A 21,580-nucleotide genomic window follows, 5' to 3' on the forward strand; every position below is an offset into this window, starting at 1 on the left:
TGGATTCTGTTTGGAAGTATTTTATTGAGTATTTTGTATCTATGTTCATAAGTGAAATTGGTCAATAATTTTATTTTTTTTGTTGGTTCTATGTGTAATTTGGGTATCATGATTAACTTTGACCTGTTAGAATGAAGTAGGTAATACTCTTTCTTTTTATATTTGGTGTAATAATTGAAGGAATATTGGTGTTAACTCTCATAGACTTCTGCATTAAAGCATCTGGCCCTGAGCATTTTTTGGTTGGGAGAATTTTAATGATGGCTTCTATTTCACTAGGGGTTATAGGTGTATTTAAATTGGGTATCTGGTTTTGATTTAAATGTGGTTACTGGTTTCTGTTGAGAAAATTATTCATTTCTTTTAAATTTTCCAATTTTGTTGATTATAGTGTGGTAAAGTATGTCCTTATGATTCTCTGGTTTTTCTCAGTGATGCTGTTATGTCTCTCTTTTCATTTCTGATTTTCTTTTTTGTGATAGATTTTGTTTTCATTAAGAGATATTCTATTCATTTTACATTCCCCTCTCCTCCCTCCTCCTCACTCCCAGCTTTCCCCCTAACCCACCCCCCAATCCCACCTCCTCCAAGCAAGGTCTCCCATGGCGAGTCAGCAGAGCCTAGTACATTCAGTTGAGGCAGGTCCGAGCCACTCCTTCCTGTACCAAGGCTGTGCAAAGTGTCCTACCATAGGAACTAGGTTCTAAAAAGCCAGCTCATGCACTAGGGACAGGTTCTCATCCCACTGCTTGGGGGCATCCTATACAGTTCAAGCCAAACAACTGTCTCATCAATACAGAGTGCCCAGACCAGTACCATCGGGGCTCCTCAGCTATTGGTCCACAATTCATGCATTTCCACTAGTTTGGTTACTTGACTCTGTACTTTTTTCAGTCATTGTCTTGATATCCCTTGCTCACAGAATCCCTCAATTCCCCCATCGACTGGACTCCTGGAGCTCACCTGGGACCTGGCCTTGGATTTCTGCATCTGTCTCCATCAGTCACTGGATGAGGGCTTCATGATGACAGTCAGGGTATTCAGCCATCCGATCATCAGAGTATGCCAGCTCAGGCACCCTCTCAACCATTGCCAATAATTTATGGGGAGTCATTGCTGTGGATTCCTGGAACCTCGCCTGCCCAGAACTCTGTTTCTCCCTATTCCCATGGTATCTTCATTTATCATGGCATCTCTTTCCTTGTTCTCCTACTCATTTCTCATTCCAGTTTGAACCTCCCACTCCCCTAAGCTCTCATCCTCCATTCCATGCCCTCCATTACCCTCCTCTCACCCCCAGTTTGCTCATGTAGATCTCATCCATTTCTCATCACTGTCCAATCTATGCATCCTTTGTAGGGTCCTCCTTACTAGTTAGTTTCCTTGGAGCTGTGGGTTGCAGTTTGATTATCCTTTGCTTTATATCCAGTATCAACTTAAGAGTGAGTACATACCATGTTTGTCCTTGTGAGTCTGGGTTACCTGACTCAGGATGATATTTTTTAGTTCCATCCATTTGCCTGCAAACCTCATGATGTTATTGTTATTCTCTGCTGAGTAGTACTCCATTGTGTATATGTACCATATTTTCTTTATCCATTCTTCAGTTGAGGGACATCTAGGTTGTTTCCAGGTTCTGGCTATTACAAATAATGCTGCTATGAATGTAGTTGAGCATGTGTCTTTGTGGTATGATTGAGCATTCCTTGGGTATATGACCAAGACTGATATAGCTGGGTCCTGAGGGAGATTGATTCCCAATTTTCTGAGAAGTTGCCATACTTATTTCCAAAGTGGCTGTACAAGTTTGCATTCCCACTAACAGTTGAAGAGTGTTCCCCTTGCTCCACATCCTCTCCAACATAAACTGTCTTCAGTGTTTTTGATCTTAGCCATTCTGACAGGTGTAACATGGTATCTCAGAGTCATTTTGATTTGCATTTCCCTGGTGACTAAGGATGTGGAGCAGTTCCTTAAATGTCTTTGGGCCATTTGAGATTCTTCTTTTGAGACTTCTCTGTTTAGCTCTGTAGCTCATTTTTTTTAACTGTACTGTTAGGTATTTTGGTGTATAGTTTCTTGAGTTCTTTATATACTCTGGAGATCAGCCCTCTGTCAGATGTGGGGTTGGTGAAGACCTTTTCCCATTCTATAGGCTATTGTTTTGTCTTATTGACCATGTGCTTTGCCATAAAAAATCTTCTCAGTTTGAAGAGGTCCCATTTATTAATTGCTTCTCTCAATGTTTGTGCTACTAGTGTTATATTTAGGAAGTGATCTCTGGAGCCAATGCATTCAAGACTACTTCCTTCTTTCTCTTCTATCAGGTTCAGAATAACTGGATTTATGTTGAGATCTTTGAACCACTTGGACTTAAGTTTTGTGCATTGTGACAGATATGGATCTATTTGTAATCTTCTACATGTTGACATCCAGTTATGCCAGCACCCTTTGTTGAAGATGCTTTCTTTTTTCCATGGTACAATTTTGGCTTCTTTGGCAAAAATCAGGTCTTTATAGGTATGTGGATTAATGTCAGGGTCTTCAATTTGATTCCATTCATACACATGTCTGTTTTTATGCCAGTCCCAAACTTCTTTTATTACTGTAGCTCCATAGTAGAGCATGAAATCAGGGATTGTGATGCCTCCAGAGGTTGTTTTATTGTACAAGAATCTTTTAGCTATCCTGGGTTTTTTGTTTTTCCATATGGAGTTGAGTATTGTTTATTCCATGTCTGTGAAGAATTGTGTTGGTATTTTGATGGGGATTGCATTGAATCTGTAGATTGCTTTGGGTAAGATTGCCATTTTTATTATGTTAATCCTACCTATCCATGAGCATTGGAGATCTTTCTATTTTCTGATATCTTCTTCAATTTCTTTCTTTAGAAACTTAAAGTTCTTGTCATACAAGTCTTTCACTTGCTTAGTTAGAGTTATCCCAAGGTATTTTCTATTATTTGTGGCTATTGTAAAGGATGATATTTGTCTGATTTCTTTCTCAGCCCATTTATCATTTGTATATAGGAGGGTTACTGATTTTTTTTTGAGTTAATGTATCCTGCCACATTACTGAAGAAGTTTATCAGCTGTAGGAGTTCCCTGGTAGAATTTTTTGTGTCACTTATGTATACTATCATATGATCTTCTGCAAATAGTGAAAGTTGAATTCTTCTTTCCAATTTCTATCCCTTTGATCTCCTTTTGTTGTCTTAGTGCTCTAAATAGAACATCAAGAACTATATTAAATAAATATAGGGAGAGTGGACAGCCTTGTTTTCCTGATTTTAATGGAATCACTTTGAGTTTCTCTCCATTTAATTTGATGTTGGATGTTGGCTTGCTGTAAATTGCCTGTATTATGTTTAGGTATTTTCCTTGTATTCCTGATCTCTCTAGGACCTTTATCATGAAGGGGTGTTAGATTTTGTCAAACGCCTTTTCAGCATCCAATAAGATGATCATGTGGTTTTTTTTTTCTTTCAGTTTGTTTATATGATGGATTACATGGATAGGTTTTTGTATGTTGAACCATCCTTGCATCCCTGGGAAGAAACCTACTTGATCATGGTGGTTAATTTTATTGATGTGTTCTTGGATTCAGTTTATTGAGTATTTTTGCATCAATGTTCATGAGAGAGATTGGTTTGTAATTCTCTTTCTTTTTTGCATCTTTGTGTGGTTTGGGTATCAGGGTAACTGTAGCCTCATAAAAAGAGTTTGGTAATGTTCCTCCTGTTTATATTGTGTGGAACAATTTGAAGAGTATTGGAATTAGCTCTTCTTTGAAACTCTGGTAGAATTCTTCACTGAAACCATCTGGTACTGGACTTTTTTTTTGTTTGGGAGACTTTTAATGACTGTTTTTATTTCCTTATTGGTTATTGGCCTTTTCAAATAGTTTATCTAGTCTTGATGTGGTACCTATCCAGAAAATATCCGTTTCTTTCAGATTTTCTAATTTTGTGGAGTACAGGTTTTTGAAGTATGACTTGATGATTCTCTGGATTTCCTCATTGTCTGTTGTTATGTTTCCCTTATCATTTCTGATTTTGTTGATTCGGATGCTCTCTCTCTGCCTTTTGGCTAATTTGGATAAGGCCTTGTCTATCTTCTTGATTCTTTCAAAGAACCAACTCTTTGTTTTATTGATTCTTTGTATATTTCTCTTTGTTTCTATTTCATTGAATTCAGCCCTCACTTTGCTTATTTCTTGGCATTGATTCCTCCTGGGTCACTTTGCTTCTTTTTGTTCTAGAGCTTTCAGGTGTGCTGTTAAGTCACTAGTGTGAGGTTTCTCCAACTTCTTTATGTGGGCATTTAGTGCTATGGATTTTCCTCGTAGCATTGCTCTCCTAGTGTCCCATAAGTTTGGGTATGTTGTATTTTCATTTTCATTGAATTCTAGAACAATCTTTAATTTCTATCTCTATTTCTTCCTTGACTCATTGGTGATTCCTTTGGCATTGTTCAGTTTCCATGAGATTGTAGTCTTTCTGTAAATTTTGTTGTTGTTGAAATCTAACTTTAAGCTACGGTGGTCTGATAAAATACAGGATGGTTATTTCCATTTTTTTTGTATCTGTTGAGATTTGCTTTGTGGCCAAGGATGTGGTCAATTTTAGAGAAGGTACCATGGGGTGCTGAAAAGAAGGTATATTCTTTTGTGTTAGGGTGGAATGTTCTGTAGATATCTATTAAGTCTATTTGAGTCATAACTTCTGTTAGGTCCCTTATTTCTCTGTTAAATTTCTTTCCGGCAGACATGTCCATAGGTGAGAGTGGGGTGTTGAAATCTCCCAGTACTAGTGTGTGGGGTTTGATGTGCAATTTAAGCTTTGGTAGTGTTTCTTTTACATATGTGGATGCTCTTGTTTTTTTTCCATTTTTCTTTATTAAGAAATTTTCTACTCATTTCACATACTATCCACAGATCCCCCCTCCTCCCTCCTCCCACCCCGCAGCCCTTTTTCCCATGCCACCCTGCATCCCCACATCCCCCAAATCGAGGTCTTCCATGGGGAGTCAGCAGAGACCAGCACACTGAGCCTAGGCAAGTTCAAGCCCCTTCCCACTGCATCAAGACTGTGCAAGGTGTTATACCACAGGCACCAGGTTCCGGAAGCCTGCCCATAGATCAGGGACAGATCCTGATCCTGCTGCCTGTGTGGCCCCCAAACAGCTTGAGCCAAACAACCATCTTCTGTACCCAGAAGGCCTAGTCCAGTCCCATGGGAGCTCCACAGCCACAAGTTCACAGTTCATGGGCTTCCACTAGTGTGGCCAGTCATCTCTGCACATCCTCCCATCATGATCTCGAAGTCCCTCCCCTGCAGTATCTCTCCTCTCTCTCATCAATTGGATTCCCGGAGCTCAGCCTGGTGCCTGGCCATGGATCTCTGTATCTGCCTCAATCAGTCACTGGACAAAGGCTCTATGATGACAGCTAGGTTATTTGCTAGGCTGGACACCATAGTAGACCAGTCCAGGTACCCTCTGGACTGCCAGCAGACCAAGGTGGGGTCAACCTTGTGGATTCCTGAGAACCTCCCCAGTACCCTGCCTCTTCCTATTCCCATGATGTCCTCATCTATCATGGTATCTTTTTCCCTGCCCTCCCACACTGTCCCTGTTCCAGCTTGACCCTCCCATTTCCCTATGTCTCATGCCCCATTCCTCACCCTCTGCCACTACTCCCCACACCCAGTCCATTCATGTAGATCTCATCTATTTCTCCTTCACAGGGTCATCCGTGTGTCCCTCCTAGGGTCCTTCCCTGTTAGCTAGCCTCTCTGGAGTTGTGGTTTGCAGTCTGGCCAGTGGATGCTCTTGTATTTGGGGCGTAAATGTTCATCATTGAGACTTCATCTTTGTGGATTTTCCCTGTGATAAATATGTAATGTCCTTCCCAATCTATTTCAGTTGATTTTAGTTTGAAGTCTATTTTGTTAGATATTAGGATAGCTACATCAGCTTGCTTTTTAAGTTCATTTGATTGGAAAGACTTTTCTCAGCCTTTTACTCTGAGGTAGTGTCTGTCTTTAAAGTTGAGGTGTGTTTCTTGTATGCATCAGAAGGATGGATCCTGTTTTCAATCTGTCAGGTTGTGTCTTTTCATAGGTGAATTGAGACCATTGATATTAATGGATACTAATGACCAGTGATTGTTAATTCCTTTTAATTTTGTTGGTATTGTTGTGTGTTTCTCTCCTTTGGTATTTGTTGGTGTGGGATTATCTATTGCCTGCATTTCTGTGGGTGTATCTACCTTCCTTAGGTTGGGATTTTCCTTCTAGTGCTTTCTGTGGAGCTGCATTTGTGGATATGTATTGTTTAAATTTGGTTTTACCATGGAATATTTTGTTTACTCCATCTATTGTGATGGAGAGTTTTTCTGGATATAATATTCTGGGTTGGCATCCATGGTCTCTTAGTGTTTGTATAACATCTGTCCAGGACCTTCTGGCTTTCAGAGTCTCCACTGAGAAGTTAGGTGTTATTCTGATGGGTCTGACTTTATATGTTACTTGGCCTTTTTCCTTTGCAGCTCTTAATATTTTTTCTTTATCCTGTATGTTACTGGTTTGGTTATTATATTGAGAGAGGTCTCTCTTTTTGGATCCAGTCTATTTGGTGTTCTGTAAGCTTCTTGCACCTTCATAGGCATTTCCTTCTTTAAGTTGGGAAAGTTTTCTTCTATGATTTTGTTGAATATATTTTCTGTGCCTTTGTGTTGGTACTCTTCTCCTTCTTCTATCCCTATTATTCTTAGGTTTGGTGTTTTCATAGTGTCCCAAATTTCTTGAATGTTTTGTGTTATGACTTTGTTGGCTTTAGTGGGTTTTTTTTTTGACTGATGAATCTATTTCCTCTATCGTATCTTCAACACCAGAGATTCTTTCTTCCATCTTTTGTGTTCTGTTGGTTATGCTTGCATCTGTAGTTCATGTTCGTTTATTCAGATTTGCCATTTTCAGCCTTCCCTCAGTTTGTGTCTTCTTTATTACCTCTATTTCGGTTTTCAAATCTTGACTTTTTCATTCATCTTTTTAATTGCTTTTTCTTGGCTTTTGTTAAGAGTTTTCTTGATTTCTTCCAATTTTTTGTTTGTCTTTTCTTCAAATTCTAAGGGTAGTTTTCATTTCCTTTTTAAAGGCTTCTCTCATCTTCTTCAAGTCATTTTTAAGGTCTATTTCTTCTGCTTCTTCTGCTTTGGGATGTTCAGGTCTTGCTGGTGTGGCACCACTAGCTTCTGGTGGTGCCTTATTGGTCTTTGTGTTATTGACTGTAATTTTGCACTGGCGTCTACCCATCTCTTCCTCCACTCTGTGCAAGTGCTGTCTATGTCTGAGGGAGCTTCTTTTGTTCCAATTAATACTCTTGGTCTAATGGCAGCTCTTGGTCTAATCCAAGCTTTTGGTGCAATTGATGCTGATGGGTTCTTTTTCTAAGGGTGCAGATCTTAGTCTAATGGGCACCAGTGGGCTCTGTCTCAAGGAGCAGCTATTCCCAATCAGTGCAGGGTAGGACCTGTTTTCTGTTCTCAATCAGTGTCACAGGGTGCTGTCTTTTTGATGAGGGGTGGGGACGGGGCAGCTAGCCAGTCCCTGGGGCTCCAATGGCTTGGGGGAGTGGCACAGAATGTGCCCCCACAGCTTAGGGGCTAGGGATCTGATCTGCCCAGTCTGGCGATGGGGCCTTACCTGTTCCCTGTCTGTGCAGCGTGGCCTTATGTCTCTGGTTTTCACTGGTATCACAGGGAGCTGTTTTCTTGGCCAGGGGGCTGGGGAAGAGCTCATTTCTGATTTTCTTTCTTTCTTTCTTTCTTTCTTTCTTTTTCTTTCTTTTTTTTTTTTTTTTTGGTTTTTCGAGACAAGGTTTCTCTGTGTAGCTTTGCACCTTTCCTGGGACTCACTTGGTAGCCCAGGCTGGCCTCGAACTCACAGAGATCCACCAGAGATCCACCTGCCTCTGCCTCCCGAGTGCTGGGATTAAAGGCATGCGCCACCACCGCCCGGCCCATTTCTGATTTTCTTAAGTTGGATATTTTCTACCAACCTTTTGGTTAATTTGGATAAGAATTTGTCTAGCTTGTTGATTTTCGCAGAGAGACAATTCTTTTTTTTTTGGTTTTTTTTTGTTTTTGTTTTTCGAGACAGGGTTTCTCTGTGTAGCTTTGGAGCCTCTCCTGGAACTCACTTGGTAGCCCAGGCTGGCCTCAAACTCACAGAGATCCGCCTGGCTCTGCCTCCCGAGTGCTGGGATTAAAGGCGTGCGCCACCACCGCCCGGCCGAGAGACAATTCTTTGTTTGATGTTTTCATTGTACTGTTCTCTTTGTTTCTATTTTATTCATTTCAGCCCTGAGTTTGACTATTTCTTGCCATCTGCTCATTTTGGATATGATTTCTTTCTTTCTTTCTTTCTTTCTTTCTTTCTTTCTTTCTTTCTTTCTTTCTTTCTTTCTTTCTTTCTTCCTTCCTTCCTTCCTTCCTTCCTTCCTTCCTTCCTTCCTTCTTTCTTTCTTTCTTTCTTTCTTTCTTTCTTTCTTTCTTTCTTTCTTCTAGAGACTTTGGGTGTACTACTAACTATTAAATTGCTAGTGTGACATCTCTTCAGTTATTTTTTGTGCAGGTACTTAGTGCTATGAGCTGCCTCTTAGTACTCCTTTAATTTTGTCCCATAGTGTTCCAGATTTCCTGGATTTTTTTTATGTCAGGAAATTTTTTTTAGATTTAAAATTTCATTTGACAAATGTATACATTTTTTTCTATTATATGTTCAATGCCTGAGATTCATTCTTCCATCTTTTGTATTCTGTTGGTGAAGCTTGTCTCTGTAGTTCCTGTTTGAATTCCCAAATTTCTCAATTGTAGCATTTCCTCAATTTGGGTTATTTTCATCATTTTTACTTTTATCTTTAGATCTTGAATAGTTTGATTCATTTTCTTCCACTCTGTGTGTGTGTTTTCCTGAATTTCTATTATTAATTAATTTCTATTAATCATTATCCCACACTGTTTGTATTTTTCTGGATTTCTTTAAGTCATTTATTCAGTTCTTCTTGAAGGGCCCCTATCATCTTTATAGAGGCTATTTTTAGGTCTTTTTCTTGGGCTTCACCTATTTTAGAATATTCAGTGCTTGCTTTGGTAGGGTTGCTGACACCAGTGGTCGTCCCAGCTGTTATAGGTTGTGTTTTTATGGTGATGTCTATGTATCTGTTATTGGGATGGTCTTTTGGGTCTTAGTGATGATATTTGTCTTTATCTCTGTTGGGTGAGTGTTTTGTTTCTTGGTTTCTATGTATGCAGTGTGTGCTGCCTAGTAGAAAATTTCATGTGGATCTGTTTCCTGGCCTGCTCAGCTGGTGTGTGCCCAAAGTACGCCTACTAGTGAGTTATGGGAGAGAAGCTAGAAGGAAAAGATCTGTAGGATCCACAGGAGATGGGAAGAGGGGATCAGGGAAGGCCACCACAGGAATTTTGCTGCTGAGCTGGGATGAGAATGGTGAGTTGATTTGTGGGAACAGAGGGGGAAGAAAAGATTTGCAGGCAGCCTAACTAGTTTTATGGCAGGCATGGCCGATTGGTTAGTCAACTTTATAACAAGTGTTTAGCTAAATTGTCATGGTGCAAAGATGCATTCTGATATTTATGTTTTTATCTACAGACAAATATTATTCTCAGCTTCAATCAGTGAATCCTCTCTTTGAAGTCAATGATAGTGAATACAGAAATACATAGGTGCTCAAGGTGCTGAGAATAAGTAGTATTTGAGTGTTCAACTCTAATCAACACATTTATACTACACCATCTAATGCTGGGAAATATCTCAAAAAGGAAATGTGAGAATGTAAGAGCCAGAAGACAGGAAGGAAGGCTTTTAAATTCTGTCTTCCAGGCATGGCACAGTCAAACAATTCATGACTTCAGTGAAGCTTTGGTTGTCTGCATAAGACTGTACCTACCAACAATCAATAACTGATTAGAGATCAGCGTATGGGTCTGTAATCTGTGCTGATGAACTATTGTTTACTAATAGGTTCTGTGAAAAAGGCAATAATTGCCTTCAGTTGTATACATGGAGGAGCCTACAAGGCTTTAGCTGGTAGTTCCAAATCCACGGTGATAGGATGATCCTGATTGAACTCCCTGGGTCTTCAAAACCAAATAAAGCAACAAAAACCATGAATGTAGAAATAATACTATCAGTAAGGATAGAGGGGTTATAAGATGAGATGGAGATTACAATAGGAAGAATAACAGGTGGATTCCATATATATTATGAATATATAATACATATGAATATATAATTGCAAAGAATAAATATAAAAATAAACTTTGCCTCATTGTTTTTTCTATATTTTCTGATAAATATCAGAACTTTGTGTGAAAAATATAAGATAAAATTATGGTGAAAAATATCAAAGTTACTTAAGAAAAGCCACAACATATTATTTGTATTTTACAATATTTTCTCAATATTTCTAGTTACAACATATCCTCATATGTAAGACACATTTTCATTCTTGAAATTTACAACACACTTTTTGACATAGCTTGCAACACATTTTTTGACATAGCTTCTCTTTGTCTTTCACAAAGAATGCTGGGATTTTTTGGAGAAGTTGTGTTTTGGGATTTCTGTCACATATTTCATTTGTTTTGTTGTGAGCCTCATGTTTCAGTCTCCTTATTGTTGTGTTTTCAGGGGTGTGTCCCTATGAGCTTGTGGTATATGTTTTAGTTGAAGGACCTTGTTGGGGGTGAGCTGAAATAATGAAGATAACTAACATGTATACTCTAGGCCTGGAGTATCAGGAGATCTGATGTGAGGGACTCTTCTCACAAGTCTTTAAGGAGTTGCACTCCTGGGAGAAAAATTACAGGTAAAAAAACTCACTGCTCTAATGAGGAGCTTTGGTGTTTGAACCCCATGAGATGACAGACTGCATGATTCAGGCTGTGATCTAACTCAATATCCCTGCTCTTGAAGCAATCAATGCCAGATCTTTCTCCCACAGAAGATCCTTCTGACTGATACTCTGTCTGAATTTCCTCAGACAAATCATCCATTCTCAACATCCTGGTGAGATATTAACATTGTTCCCCTTGAAGGCAAGCAGGTAACAACATCTTTGTAAATGCTGTGGCAATTATAATAGGTGATTTCCTGAAATCCGTTGTGGGAAGCAATAATATAAGATTTCGTTTAGATGATGAAAAACAAAACTCTCCATATTCTCAGACTGCTCCAATCAGTGGTCTGTAATCATGTGTTTGCACTTTTACTTTATTGACTCTAACTAAGCTCCTCTAATAATCTCACCAAGAACAGGTCCCATTTCTTTGAGTAAGATTTGTTCCTTCCTGAATATGATAATGCTTCCCAGGGAAACACAATAGACAAAATTAATGATTTCACCAAAATATAACTTGGTCAACCAGAGAATTTATTGGGATTACTTAAAATATTTTAGATGAGGAGTTACTTATTGAGCAGGGAAACTCAAATGCATCTGTATCACCAAGCAGCTTACCTTTACACTGATGAAAACTCAGGAAACCTGCATCACTAGAAGGGCTTTCTGTATGGCTTGAAGGCTGTAAAGCCACCCACCTGTGGCAAACTCAGCTTCCTTTAGCCAGCTCTGTAGGTCAATGTCTCCTCCCATAGTGAAATCTAAGTCTCACGACTCTCTCTTTCCTTTCTGGAGAGAGTGTTTTAGTTTAGAGAACATCAAAAGACTATATAAGAGACTGTGAAAAACTGCCTTGATTCTATTCTTTGTATGTGTGCAGCGGGGTGGGTGGGTATGCATGTTGCATGTGCACATGAATGTGGAGGTCAAACACTAATGTTAGCTGTCATTTTTAGGAAACATCTACTTTTAAAAATATTTTTTCAGATTTATCTATTTTTTTGTATTTATGTGTATATGATTTTTTTGTGTGTAAATGTGTGTGAGTTGCATATATGCACATGAGTGTAAGTGTCCTCAGAGGCCAGACACACTGAAGTTATAACCTGATGTAAACCATCAGGCATGGGTGCTGGGAACTGAAATTTGGTCATCTGCCAGAGCACTATGCATTCTTAACCTTCACATTGTCTCTCCAATCTCCTAAACTTTGTTGTTAGAAAGAAGAGTTTCTTGCTGACCTGATACTTGCTTATTTAGTTAAGATAGCTGGCTGGCAAGTAAGATGTAAGGATCTTCCTGACTCAGTCTTTCCAGTACTGGAATTTTGTGTATACATTTTTTCTTCTATAAAACGTGGGTTCTTATTATCAAACTTAAGTCCTCATGCTGGCAAAGCAAGCATTTTACCAAGAGACAGCTCTCCAGTCCCCATTTAAGTTTTTCAATATTTGTGTGTGTGTGTGTGTGTGTGTGTGTGTGTGTGTGTGTGTGTTTGTGTGTACATGGATGCACGTGTATATAGAAGTCTGATGTTGATGCCAAGAGCCATCCATAATGAGTCCTCCACCTGACTCCGTGAGGCAGGGCCTCTCAAACAAAGCCAGAGCTAATCAAAGGGCTCGATTCAGTAGCCAGCTTGCTCTGGTGATCCCCTGTTTTGTCTCCCTAGGCTGGGATTACAGATGGGCCTATGTACCCAGCTGGCACTTGTGTGGATTCTGATGGTTTGAGCGCTGGTCACTATGCTCGTGGGACATGCATTTAACACAATGAACCACCTCTCCAGCCCCCATTGGGTATATTCTTATACTCATGGGGCAAAGATTTATGAACTACAAAGATGCTATAGACTATAAAGTGGGAAGATTGAAGTAAGAAATTAATTTTTTCAATATTCTTGAGGTTAAAGCCCAAAATCAGAGCTGCTTTTCTAATGATTTCACTTCTGATATTGCTGCTGTTCATGTAGTTTGTTATCTGTTTGCCCCATTTCCCCCCACCAGATTCACCACAAACATGAAATCTGTAAACCAAACAGTTATATCAGGATTTATTCTCCTGGGACTCACAGATGATACAGAGCTGCAACTCATCATCTTCAGTATATTTCTTTTCATGTATCTTGTTACAGTCCTAGGAAATCTGCTGATCATTCTGGCCACCAGCTCGGACTCCCATCTCCACACCCCCATGTACTTCTTTCTTTCTGGGCTTTCCTTTAATGACATCGTTTTAGTCACATGCACAATTCCAAAGATGCTGGTGAATATACAAACACAAGACCAGAGCATCACCTATGCAGGATGCCTGACTCAGGTCTGCTTTGTCTTGCTATCTATTGGCGTGGAAAATTGTCTTCTTGCAGCCATGGCATATGACCGTTATGTTGCCATTTGTCACCCACTTAGATATAGGATCATTATGAACCCCTGTCTCTGTATCTTAATGGTAACGTTTTCTGTGATGGGGAGCATGGTGAATGCCCTTATGTATGGTCTGATGATGTTACATCTGTCCTTCTGCACAGAACTGGTAATCCCACATTTCTTCTGTGAACTTACACAGATTACTAAACTTGCCTGTTCCAACACTCTTATTGACAACATACTTATATACATTTCATCTTGCATATTTGGTGGTGTTCCTCTCTCTGGCATCATTTTGTCTTATAGTCAAATTGCATTCACTGTCTTGAGAATGTCATCCTCAGAAGGAAGATATAAAGTCTTTTCCACCTGTGGGTCTCACCTCTCAGTTGTCTCCTTATTTTATGGAACAGGTTTTGGGGTATACATTAGCTCAACAGTTACAGAATCATCCAGGAAGACTGCTGTGGCTTCAGTACTGTATTCTGTGGTCCCTCAAATGATGAATCCCTTTATCTATAGTCTGAGGAACAGAGACATGAAAGAAGCCTTGAAGAGACTCATCAGTAGGATACTATTTCCTTTGTGAAACATTATTTCCTTTTGACTAGAATTTCTAGGGTGAGCCATAAAGGAAACAGAATTCATTCTCATCCAAATCATCAGATGCTTCTCAACCACATTCTTCTAAGTGTCTGAACAATTAAATGACTAAGCACTTTCTGTGATTCTGATTGTTAGGTCTCCAAGACAGGGAGACCAAATTGTCAGTGTTGATGGCAATATTTCAGGGTGATGATTCTCAAAAAGCAATTCTCAAAAAAGTCTTCAATGGCTGGCTGAGCACTTCTGCTTGCAGATTTCACATCTGAAATTTCCTGATGTTGGCAGTTGGCACCTGAATTCTTTTGACCATAACTGATGCATTTCCAGAGTGCCCATCATATTCCACCTGGCTATTTCAGTATTTGAGCTCCTCCCTTCCCCATTTGCCTCTATATAACCAAACAAACTTTCCCAGCTTGGCATTGCGCTCTACTATCTGAGGTGGCCTGATAGTTTTTCATTAAATCCTCTATGTCTTTTCCATGGAGTTTGACTGTGTGCAGTGGTTTCTTGCTGCTCCTACTTACATTTGGTGTCAAGACCTAGGAGATAATTTTTTCTAGTTCCATCCATTTACCTGCAAATTTCATGCTGTCATTGTTTTTCTCTGCTGAGTAGTACTCCATTGTGTATATGTACCACATTTTCTTTATCCATTCTTCAGTTGAAGGGCATCTAGGTTGTTTCCAGGTTCTGGCTATTACAAATAAGGCTGCTATGAACATAGTTGAGCATGTGTCCTTGTGGTATGATTGAGCATTCCTTGGGTATATTCTCATGAGTGGTATAGCTGGGTCTTAAGGGAGATCAATTCCCAATTTTCTAAGAAAGCACCATACTGATTTCCAAAGTGGCTGTACAAATTTGCACTCTCATCAAGAGTGGAGGAGTGTTCCTCTTGCTCCACATCCTCTCCAACAGAAGCTGTATTCATTGTTTTTTATCTTAGCCATTCTGACAGGTGTAAGTTGGTATCTCAGAGTCATTTTAATTTGCATTTCCCTGATAACTAAGCATGTCTTTCAGCCATTTGAGCTTCTTCTGTTGAGAATTCTCTGTTTAGCTCTATAGCCAATTTTTAATTGTACTATTGGGTATTTTGATGTCTAATTTCTTGAGTTCTTTATATATTCTGGATCCTGAATGAGGTAACCCAGACTCAGAAAGACAAACATGGTAGGTGCTCACTCATAAGTGGATACGAGATGAAAAGCAAAGCATAACCAGACTGCAACTCACAGCTCCAGGGAGGCTACCTAGTATAGAGGACCATATGAACGACACAGGATTGCCCAGCGATGGAGAAGTGGATGAGATCTACATGATCAAACTGGGGTTGAGAGGGGGTAATGGAGGGCAAGGGTTGGGGGAAAGAGAGCTTAGGGGAGCAGGAGGTCCTAGCTGGATCAGGAACAGAGTAGGAGAACAAAGAAGAGATACCATGATAAATGAAAACACCATGGGAATAGGAAGATGCAGAGTGCTAGAGAAGTCCCCAGAAACCCACATAGATGGCTCCACATAGACTATTGGCAATGGTTGAAAGGGTGCCTGAGCTGACCAACACTGGTGATCGGACAGCCGAACACCCTAACTGTCATGATAGAACCCTCATCCAGAGGCAATGGAAGCAGATGCAGAGATCCATGGCCAAGCTCCAGGTAGAGCTTCAGGAATTTAATCGATGAGAGAGAGAGAGAGAGAGAGAGAGAAAGAGAGAGAGAGAGAGAGAGAGAGAGAGAGAGAGAGAGAGAGAGAGAGAGAGAGAGGAGGGATCATATGAGCAAGAGAAATTGAGATCATGATTGGAAAAAGTACAGAGACAACTAGTCAAACTAGTGGAAACACATGAACTGTGTCCAATAGCTGAGGAACCCCCATGGAACTGGATTAGGCCCTCTGGATAAGTGAGACAGTTGTGTAGCTTGAACTGTTTAGGAGGACCCCAGGCAGTGGGACTGGGAACTGTCCTTAGTGCATGAGCTGGCTTTTTGGAACCTAGTGCCTATGCTGAGACACTTAGCTCAGCCATGGTACAGGGAGGAGGGGACTGGACCTGCCCTAACGGTAGGTACCAGGCTCTGCTGATTCCCCAGAGAAGACCTTGCCTTGGAGGTGGTAGGAATGAGGGGTGGTTTGGGGGGGGAGGCTGGGAGGTAGGAGGAAGGAGGACAAAGTTGATATGTAAAATGAATAGAACATATCTTAATAAAAAAGAAAAGAAAAAATAAATATAAAATATTAAAAAAAAGATCTAGGAGAGATTCCTGAGTTCTCCTTTGGGCATCTGATCCTTCTTTTAATTGAATCAAAAACTTCCAATTAAGCCAACCTATGGTATGTCTCTATGGGCACCTGCCGTTCATCATACCTGACTCCAAATTTGAGAGTCCATCTCTCCAATATTTCCTCTCCTCCACTTATTCTACTCACTTGCCACCCATAGTCTATTTGGGTAAGTACCCTACAGAGCTACCTGGGTATCTTTTCTACAGAGTTCCCTGGGTATGTTCTATTTTTCCATAATGTCATGCCGGTATACCAGGCTATCTCCATACACCTTTCTGGGAACCAACACCTGGTCAGGGATGGCTATGTCTCATGGTCTGGGCATTCTGCTGAGATACCTCAATTCACTGGTGATGACCACTTGATCAAGTTTCTGTCCTCCTGTACTTAGCATTTTGTGTTTCTTGATCAAGTTTCTGTCCTAATGCACCCTGACTCTCACTGTATCTCACCGTTCCATCCTTCTGCATCCTTGTGATCTCTAATCTCTATCTCCTGGTGTTTATATATATTGTTGGTTTCTTTCTAGCTGGTTTTCTAGTCACAGGCACCAGTGACTGTACTCGGAGATAAATTTTTTTGCTCATTGTTCTCTACTCAGTTTTTGCCTTCGTACTGGGATTACTTTTTCATCAATCTCTCCTCAGAACTCCTTCTTCTCACTGACCTTGACCCTCTCAGTCTAAGTCAAATGTTTCCATTCCTTTTTCTTGTCTTATCAAATCTCTCTCCTTCTTTGAAATCTGTGATGTTTTTAAACCTGACATCTTATTTTCTACTGCAACACAGTATTGCCTCAATACAAGATGATTAGCGGTGTCAGTGGCCAGATATGTTAACATCCAGATTCTCACAAATCGTAACTTTTGCCAATACAATGGCAAATAATCCAAATCTCCTACATTTGAGGCATCTATTCCCTCCCTCTACATCTCTTTTCACACATATCAAATCCTACTGGAAAAGGTCAAAAACTCCTTACAAGGCTGGTGATAGTCTTGAGTCCACAGCTCCTTTTGCCTTTGATTTAGACATACAGGACCTGGACCCACCACAGGCACAATCAAGTCCTCAGGTACCACCAACACCTTCTCAATTCCCTCCTTGGTCTTCTCAGCTACCACCTTCCTTTCCTCCTCTAAAACTCCTCCATATGTTGATCATGCACCTCAGTTTCTACAAGCACTGTCATTTCCCTCACCTACTGCCCTCCAATCTTCTCCAACTCCCAAGCACCATTGCCTTTCCTGTCCCTACTAATGACTCTCACCAGGTCTCACACTGATCGAATCTACCCTCTTAGGGAGGTGGTTGGTACTCAAGGACCTCTATATGTCCATGTCCCTTCCTATTTGTCTGATCTTTCATAGGTAAAGAAATATCCAGGCCCTTTCTCAAATGATGCCACTAATTTCATTAAAGAATTTACTTTACGCCGGGCGGTGGTGGCGCACGCCTTTAATCCCAGCACTCGGGAGGCAAAGCCAGACGGATCTCTGTGAGTTTGAGGCCAGCCTGGGCTACCAAGTGAGTTCCAGAAATAGGCTCAAAGCTACACAGAGAAACCCTGTCTCGAAAAACCAAAAAAAAAAAAAAAAAAAAAAGAATTTACTTTACGCAGTCATATAACCTCACCTGGCAAGATCTATGTCCTTCTTTCATCCATCTATAAATCAAGAAATGCAATCCACAAAATAAACAGACTGAATAATAGTAACCATATGATTATTTCATTAGATGCAGAAAAGGCCTTTTATAAAATCTCATGTTCTTTCAAGATAAAAGTCCTTATGAGTTTTAAAGGAGACAGAAGACATACCTCAACATAATTAAGGAACTATAAAACAATCTCACAGGAAACATGAACATAAATATAGAGAAAGAATTTCAACTAAATTTGAGTACAAGACAGGTTGTCCACTCTTCCCATGCATATTCAGCATAGAACTAGAATTTTTACCTAGAGCAATAAGACAGTTGAAGAACAAAAAAGGATAAAAATAGGAAAGAAGTCAAACTATTGTTAGTTATAATTAATATGCTTTTATATATAAAAGACCCTAAAAACTCTACTAGAAAACTTCTACAAATAACAAACACTTTCTGCAAAGTAGCAGGATACAATATTAACACAAAAATATTTCAACAACATTTCTATACACATAAGACAGAGTGAGGAAAAAATTAGGGAAACAGTACCTTTCACAATAGTCTCAAATCATATATTTTGGGAGTAACTCTAATCAAGCAAGTGAAAGTCTTGTATAATAAATAAATTAAGACATTGAAAGAAGAAACTATCTGGGTGGTGGTGGTGCATGCCTTTAATCCCAGCACTCAGGAGGCAGAGGCAGGCAGATCTCTGAGAGTTCGAGGCCAGCCTGGTCTACAATGTGAGTTCCAGGAAAGGCACAAAGCTGCACAGAGAAACCTTGTCTCAAAAAACCAAAAATAAAAAATAAAAAAGAAAAAAGAAACTGAAGAAGGTATACAAATGTGGGAAGATGACCTATGCTTATGAATTAGTATGATTAAAATTAAACTAAAATTGATTATAGTAAAATTGACCATCCTACCAAAAGCAGTCTACAAGTTCAAGACAATCTCTATCAAAATCTTAACATAATTCTTCCCAGAAATTGGAAGGACAATTTTTAGCTTCATATGGAGACACAAAAAATTCAGGATAGTTAAAATAATTCTAAATAATACTAGAAACTGCCAGAGGTATTAGTATCTCAGATCTCAAGCTGTACTACAGAGCTGTAGTAAAAAAAAAATAACATAGTAAAGCAGACACCTTGGTTAATGAAATCAAATTGAAGACCCAAACATAAATCCATACATCTATGGACACCTTATTTTTGACAAAGATTCTAAAAATACACATTGTAAAGACAGTAGCTTCAACAAATTGTGCTGGCTGGCCAAGTGGATGGCTGTATGTAGAAGAATGTAAATAGATCTGTACTTATGCCCTTGCACAAATTGATTCCAAATGGATAAAGGACCTCAACATAAGGCCAGATAGAGTGACTCTTATAGAAGAGAAAGTGGAGAATCATCTTAAACTCATTAGTAGAGGAAAAGAAAGACTTTCTGAACAGAACACCAGTAGTGCAGGCACTATGACCAACAATTAATAAATAGGACATCATGAAACTAAGAAGCTTCTGTATAGCAAAGGACACCATCATTTGGACAAAGTGTCAGGTTACAAACTGGAAATGGGAAAGATTTTTACCAATCACACATCTGATAGAGTGCTGATATCTAAAATATGTAAAGAACCAAAAAAAAAGGAAAGAAAAAAGAAAGAACTGGACATCAAGAAAACAAATAACCTAAGTAAAAAATGAGATACACAACTAAGCAGAGAGTTTTCAAAAGATTAACCACAAATGGCTTAGTAACACTTAAAGCAATGTTCAACTTTTTTGTTTGTTTGTTTTTCGAGACATGGTTTCCCTGTCCTGGATCTCATTGTGTAGACCAGGCTGGCCTTGAACTCACAGACATCCACCTGACTCTGTCTCCAGAGTGCGGGGATTAAAGGCATGCACCACCACTGCCTGGCTTTCAACATTCTTAGTGATTAGCAAAATGCTAGGCAAATCTACTTTGAAATTTCATCTTAGAGCAAAGAGAATGACCAGGATGAATAAAACAAGTGACAGCTCATCTGTATAGGATGTGGAGTAAGAGGATCACTTATTCACTATTGGTGGGAATACAAACCTATGCATCCATTATGGAAATCATTGTGATGATTCTTTAGGAAGATCAGAATAGATTGACTCTAGGATCCATCTATAGCATCTTGGGGCATACACCTAAAGGATTCTATATCCTACTAGAAACTTGTTCAACCATGTTTACTGTTAGTCTATTCATAATAACCAGAAATTGGAAACAGCTTACCAATCCAGCATTGTATAGATAGATAATGGATAAAGAAAATGTGGTCCATGAATGTAATGGGTTATTACTCACATATAAAAAATGAAATTTTCTGGTAAATAGATGGAGGTAGAAAAAATTACCTTGAATGAGGTAATCCAGATCCCAAAAGACAAATATGATAAGTATCTGCTTAATTGTGACTGTTAGCTGTTAGGTCTTTTATAAGCTGTTGGAGGATATTGATCACATGGTGAACCCCGAGTTTGCATTTGTGTTAGTTAAATAAAATTAACCTTGTGTCAGGACGCTGAGTTGGCAACTAGTTGACAGTAATCACAGAGCACTGGAGAGCATCTGGAAGAGATAGAGAGATGACCAGAATCAGTAGGGAGGGATTTGGAGTGGCATGGATTTTTTTGTTTGGTGGAGCATTAGGACACTCTCGTTTGGAGATGCCAGAAAGGAGAGGTATCTAGGTGCTACTTAACCTCTCTGAGCTAGCAGGTTTTCACCCCAGTCTTTGAATCTTGAGTCTTCTTTAAAATAGGCCAATAGAGATTTAGTTAAAGCTGTGTTTAGTGGCAGCAGCAGAGCCAATGCCTGCAGGAACACAAGTCCTACCAGGCTGTTGCCTAAGCAGCCAAAGAAGAGTCACAGTTACTGGCTGAAATAGCAGTAGATTAAGGCACAGCCATTATGCCAAAGATAAAACAACAATAAGTAGTCTACAATTAGTATAACCATAGACGTTAAGTATAAAGTAAGGGACAAGGTAATGGAAAGTCCTCCCTAGAAAGGAAAAACAGAGTACACAGAGATACATGGGGAAGTGGGGAACTGGAATGGGAGGATCAAATGAGTGTAGGAAGGGAGAGGATGGATAAGTGAGGGAATATAGGAAGGGATAGTTAAAACTAAGAGACATAAAACCTATAAAATGATGTCTGAATTCTAATCAGATGAGATATGCACATATAATAGCTATAATGGATTCTGGTGGCTTAGCTTTTTAATTATCACTTCAGCTAATTTTAGTAGTGTAGGCCTATAATCATAACCACTTGGTATAATGATGCACTAAGGTTGTGTATTGAAAGCAAACTTAGCTAGACTTCAGGTGTACCCTGGGCATTTTGTGTGTGTGTGTGTGTGTGTGTGTGTGTGTGTGTGTGTGTGTGTGTGTGAAACTCAGTGGTAAAATTCATGAGGAAGACTTTTGTGTGATCCTAATTTAAATTTTTAGTACTAAATAGACAAACAAATAAATTCCTCAATTTAGTTCACTGTTTTCTTGAATGAAGAAAGCGGTTGTATACAATAATGACAAAATAAAGGAATAAAATTATTTGTTCTGTGTTGTCATGCTTTTAATATTATAGATGGTGATCCACTACTAAAACATTTAGGTAGGAACACTTACATATTGCATATTAGCAAATCACTTTTTATTATGTATACAATGGTCCGCCTGCATGTATGCCTGCAGGC

The 21,580-nt window shown here is 39.4% G+C and overlaps 1 protein-coding gene across 1 annotated transcript; it reads left to right on the forward strand.

The window, feature by feature from the left end:
* The first annotated feature begins 12,935 nt into the window (after positions 1–12,935).
* Positions 12,936–13,883, forward strand: LOC131914073 (olfactory receptor 7G2-like). Its single transcript, XM_059266668.1, has one exon. The coding sequence runs from the start codon at positions 12,945–12,947 to the stop codon at positions 13,881–13,883; it is 939 nt and encodes a 312-aa protein (XP_059122651.1). The 5' UTR covers positions 12,936–12,944.
* The last annotated feature ends 7,697 nt before the right edge of the window (positions 13,884–21,580 follow it).

Source organism: Peromyscus eremicus, chromosome 7 (assembly GCF_949786415.1).
Source record: "Peromyscus eremicus chromosome 7, PerEre_H2_v1, whole genome shotgun sequence".
In the NCBI taxonomy this organism is placed as follows: domain Eukaryota; kingdom Metazoa; phylum Chordata; class Mammalia; order Rodentia; family Cricetidae; genus Peromyscus; species Peromyscus eremicus.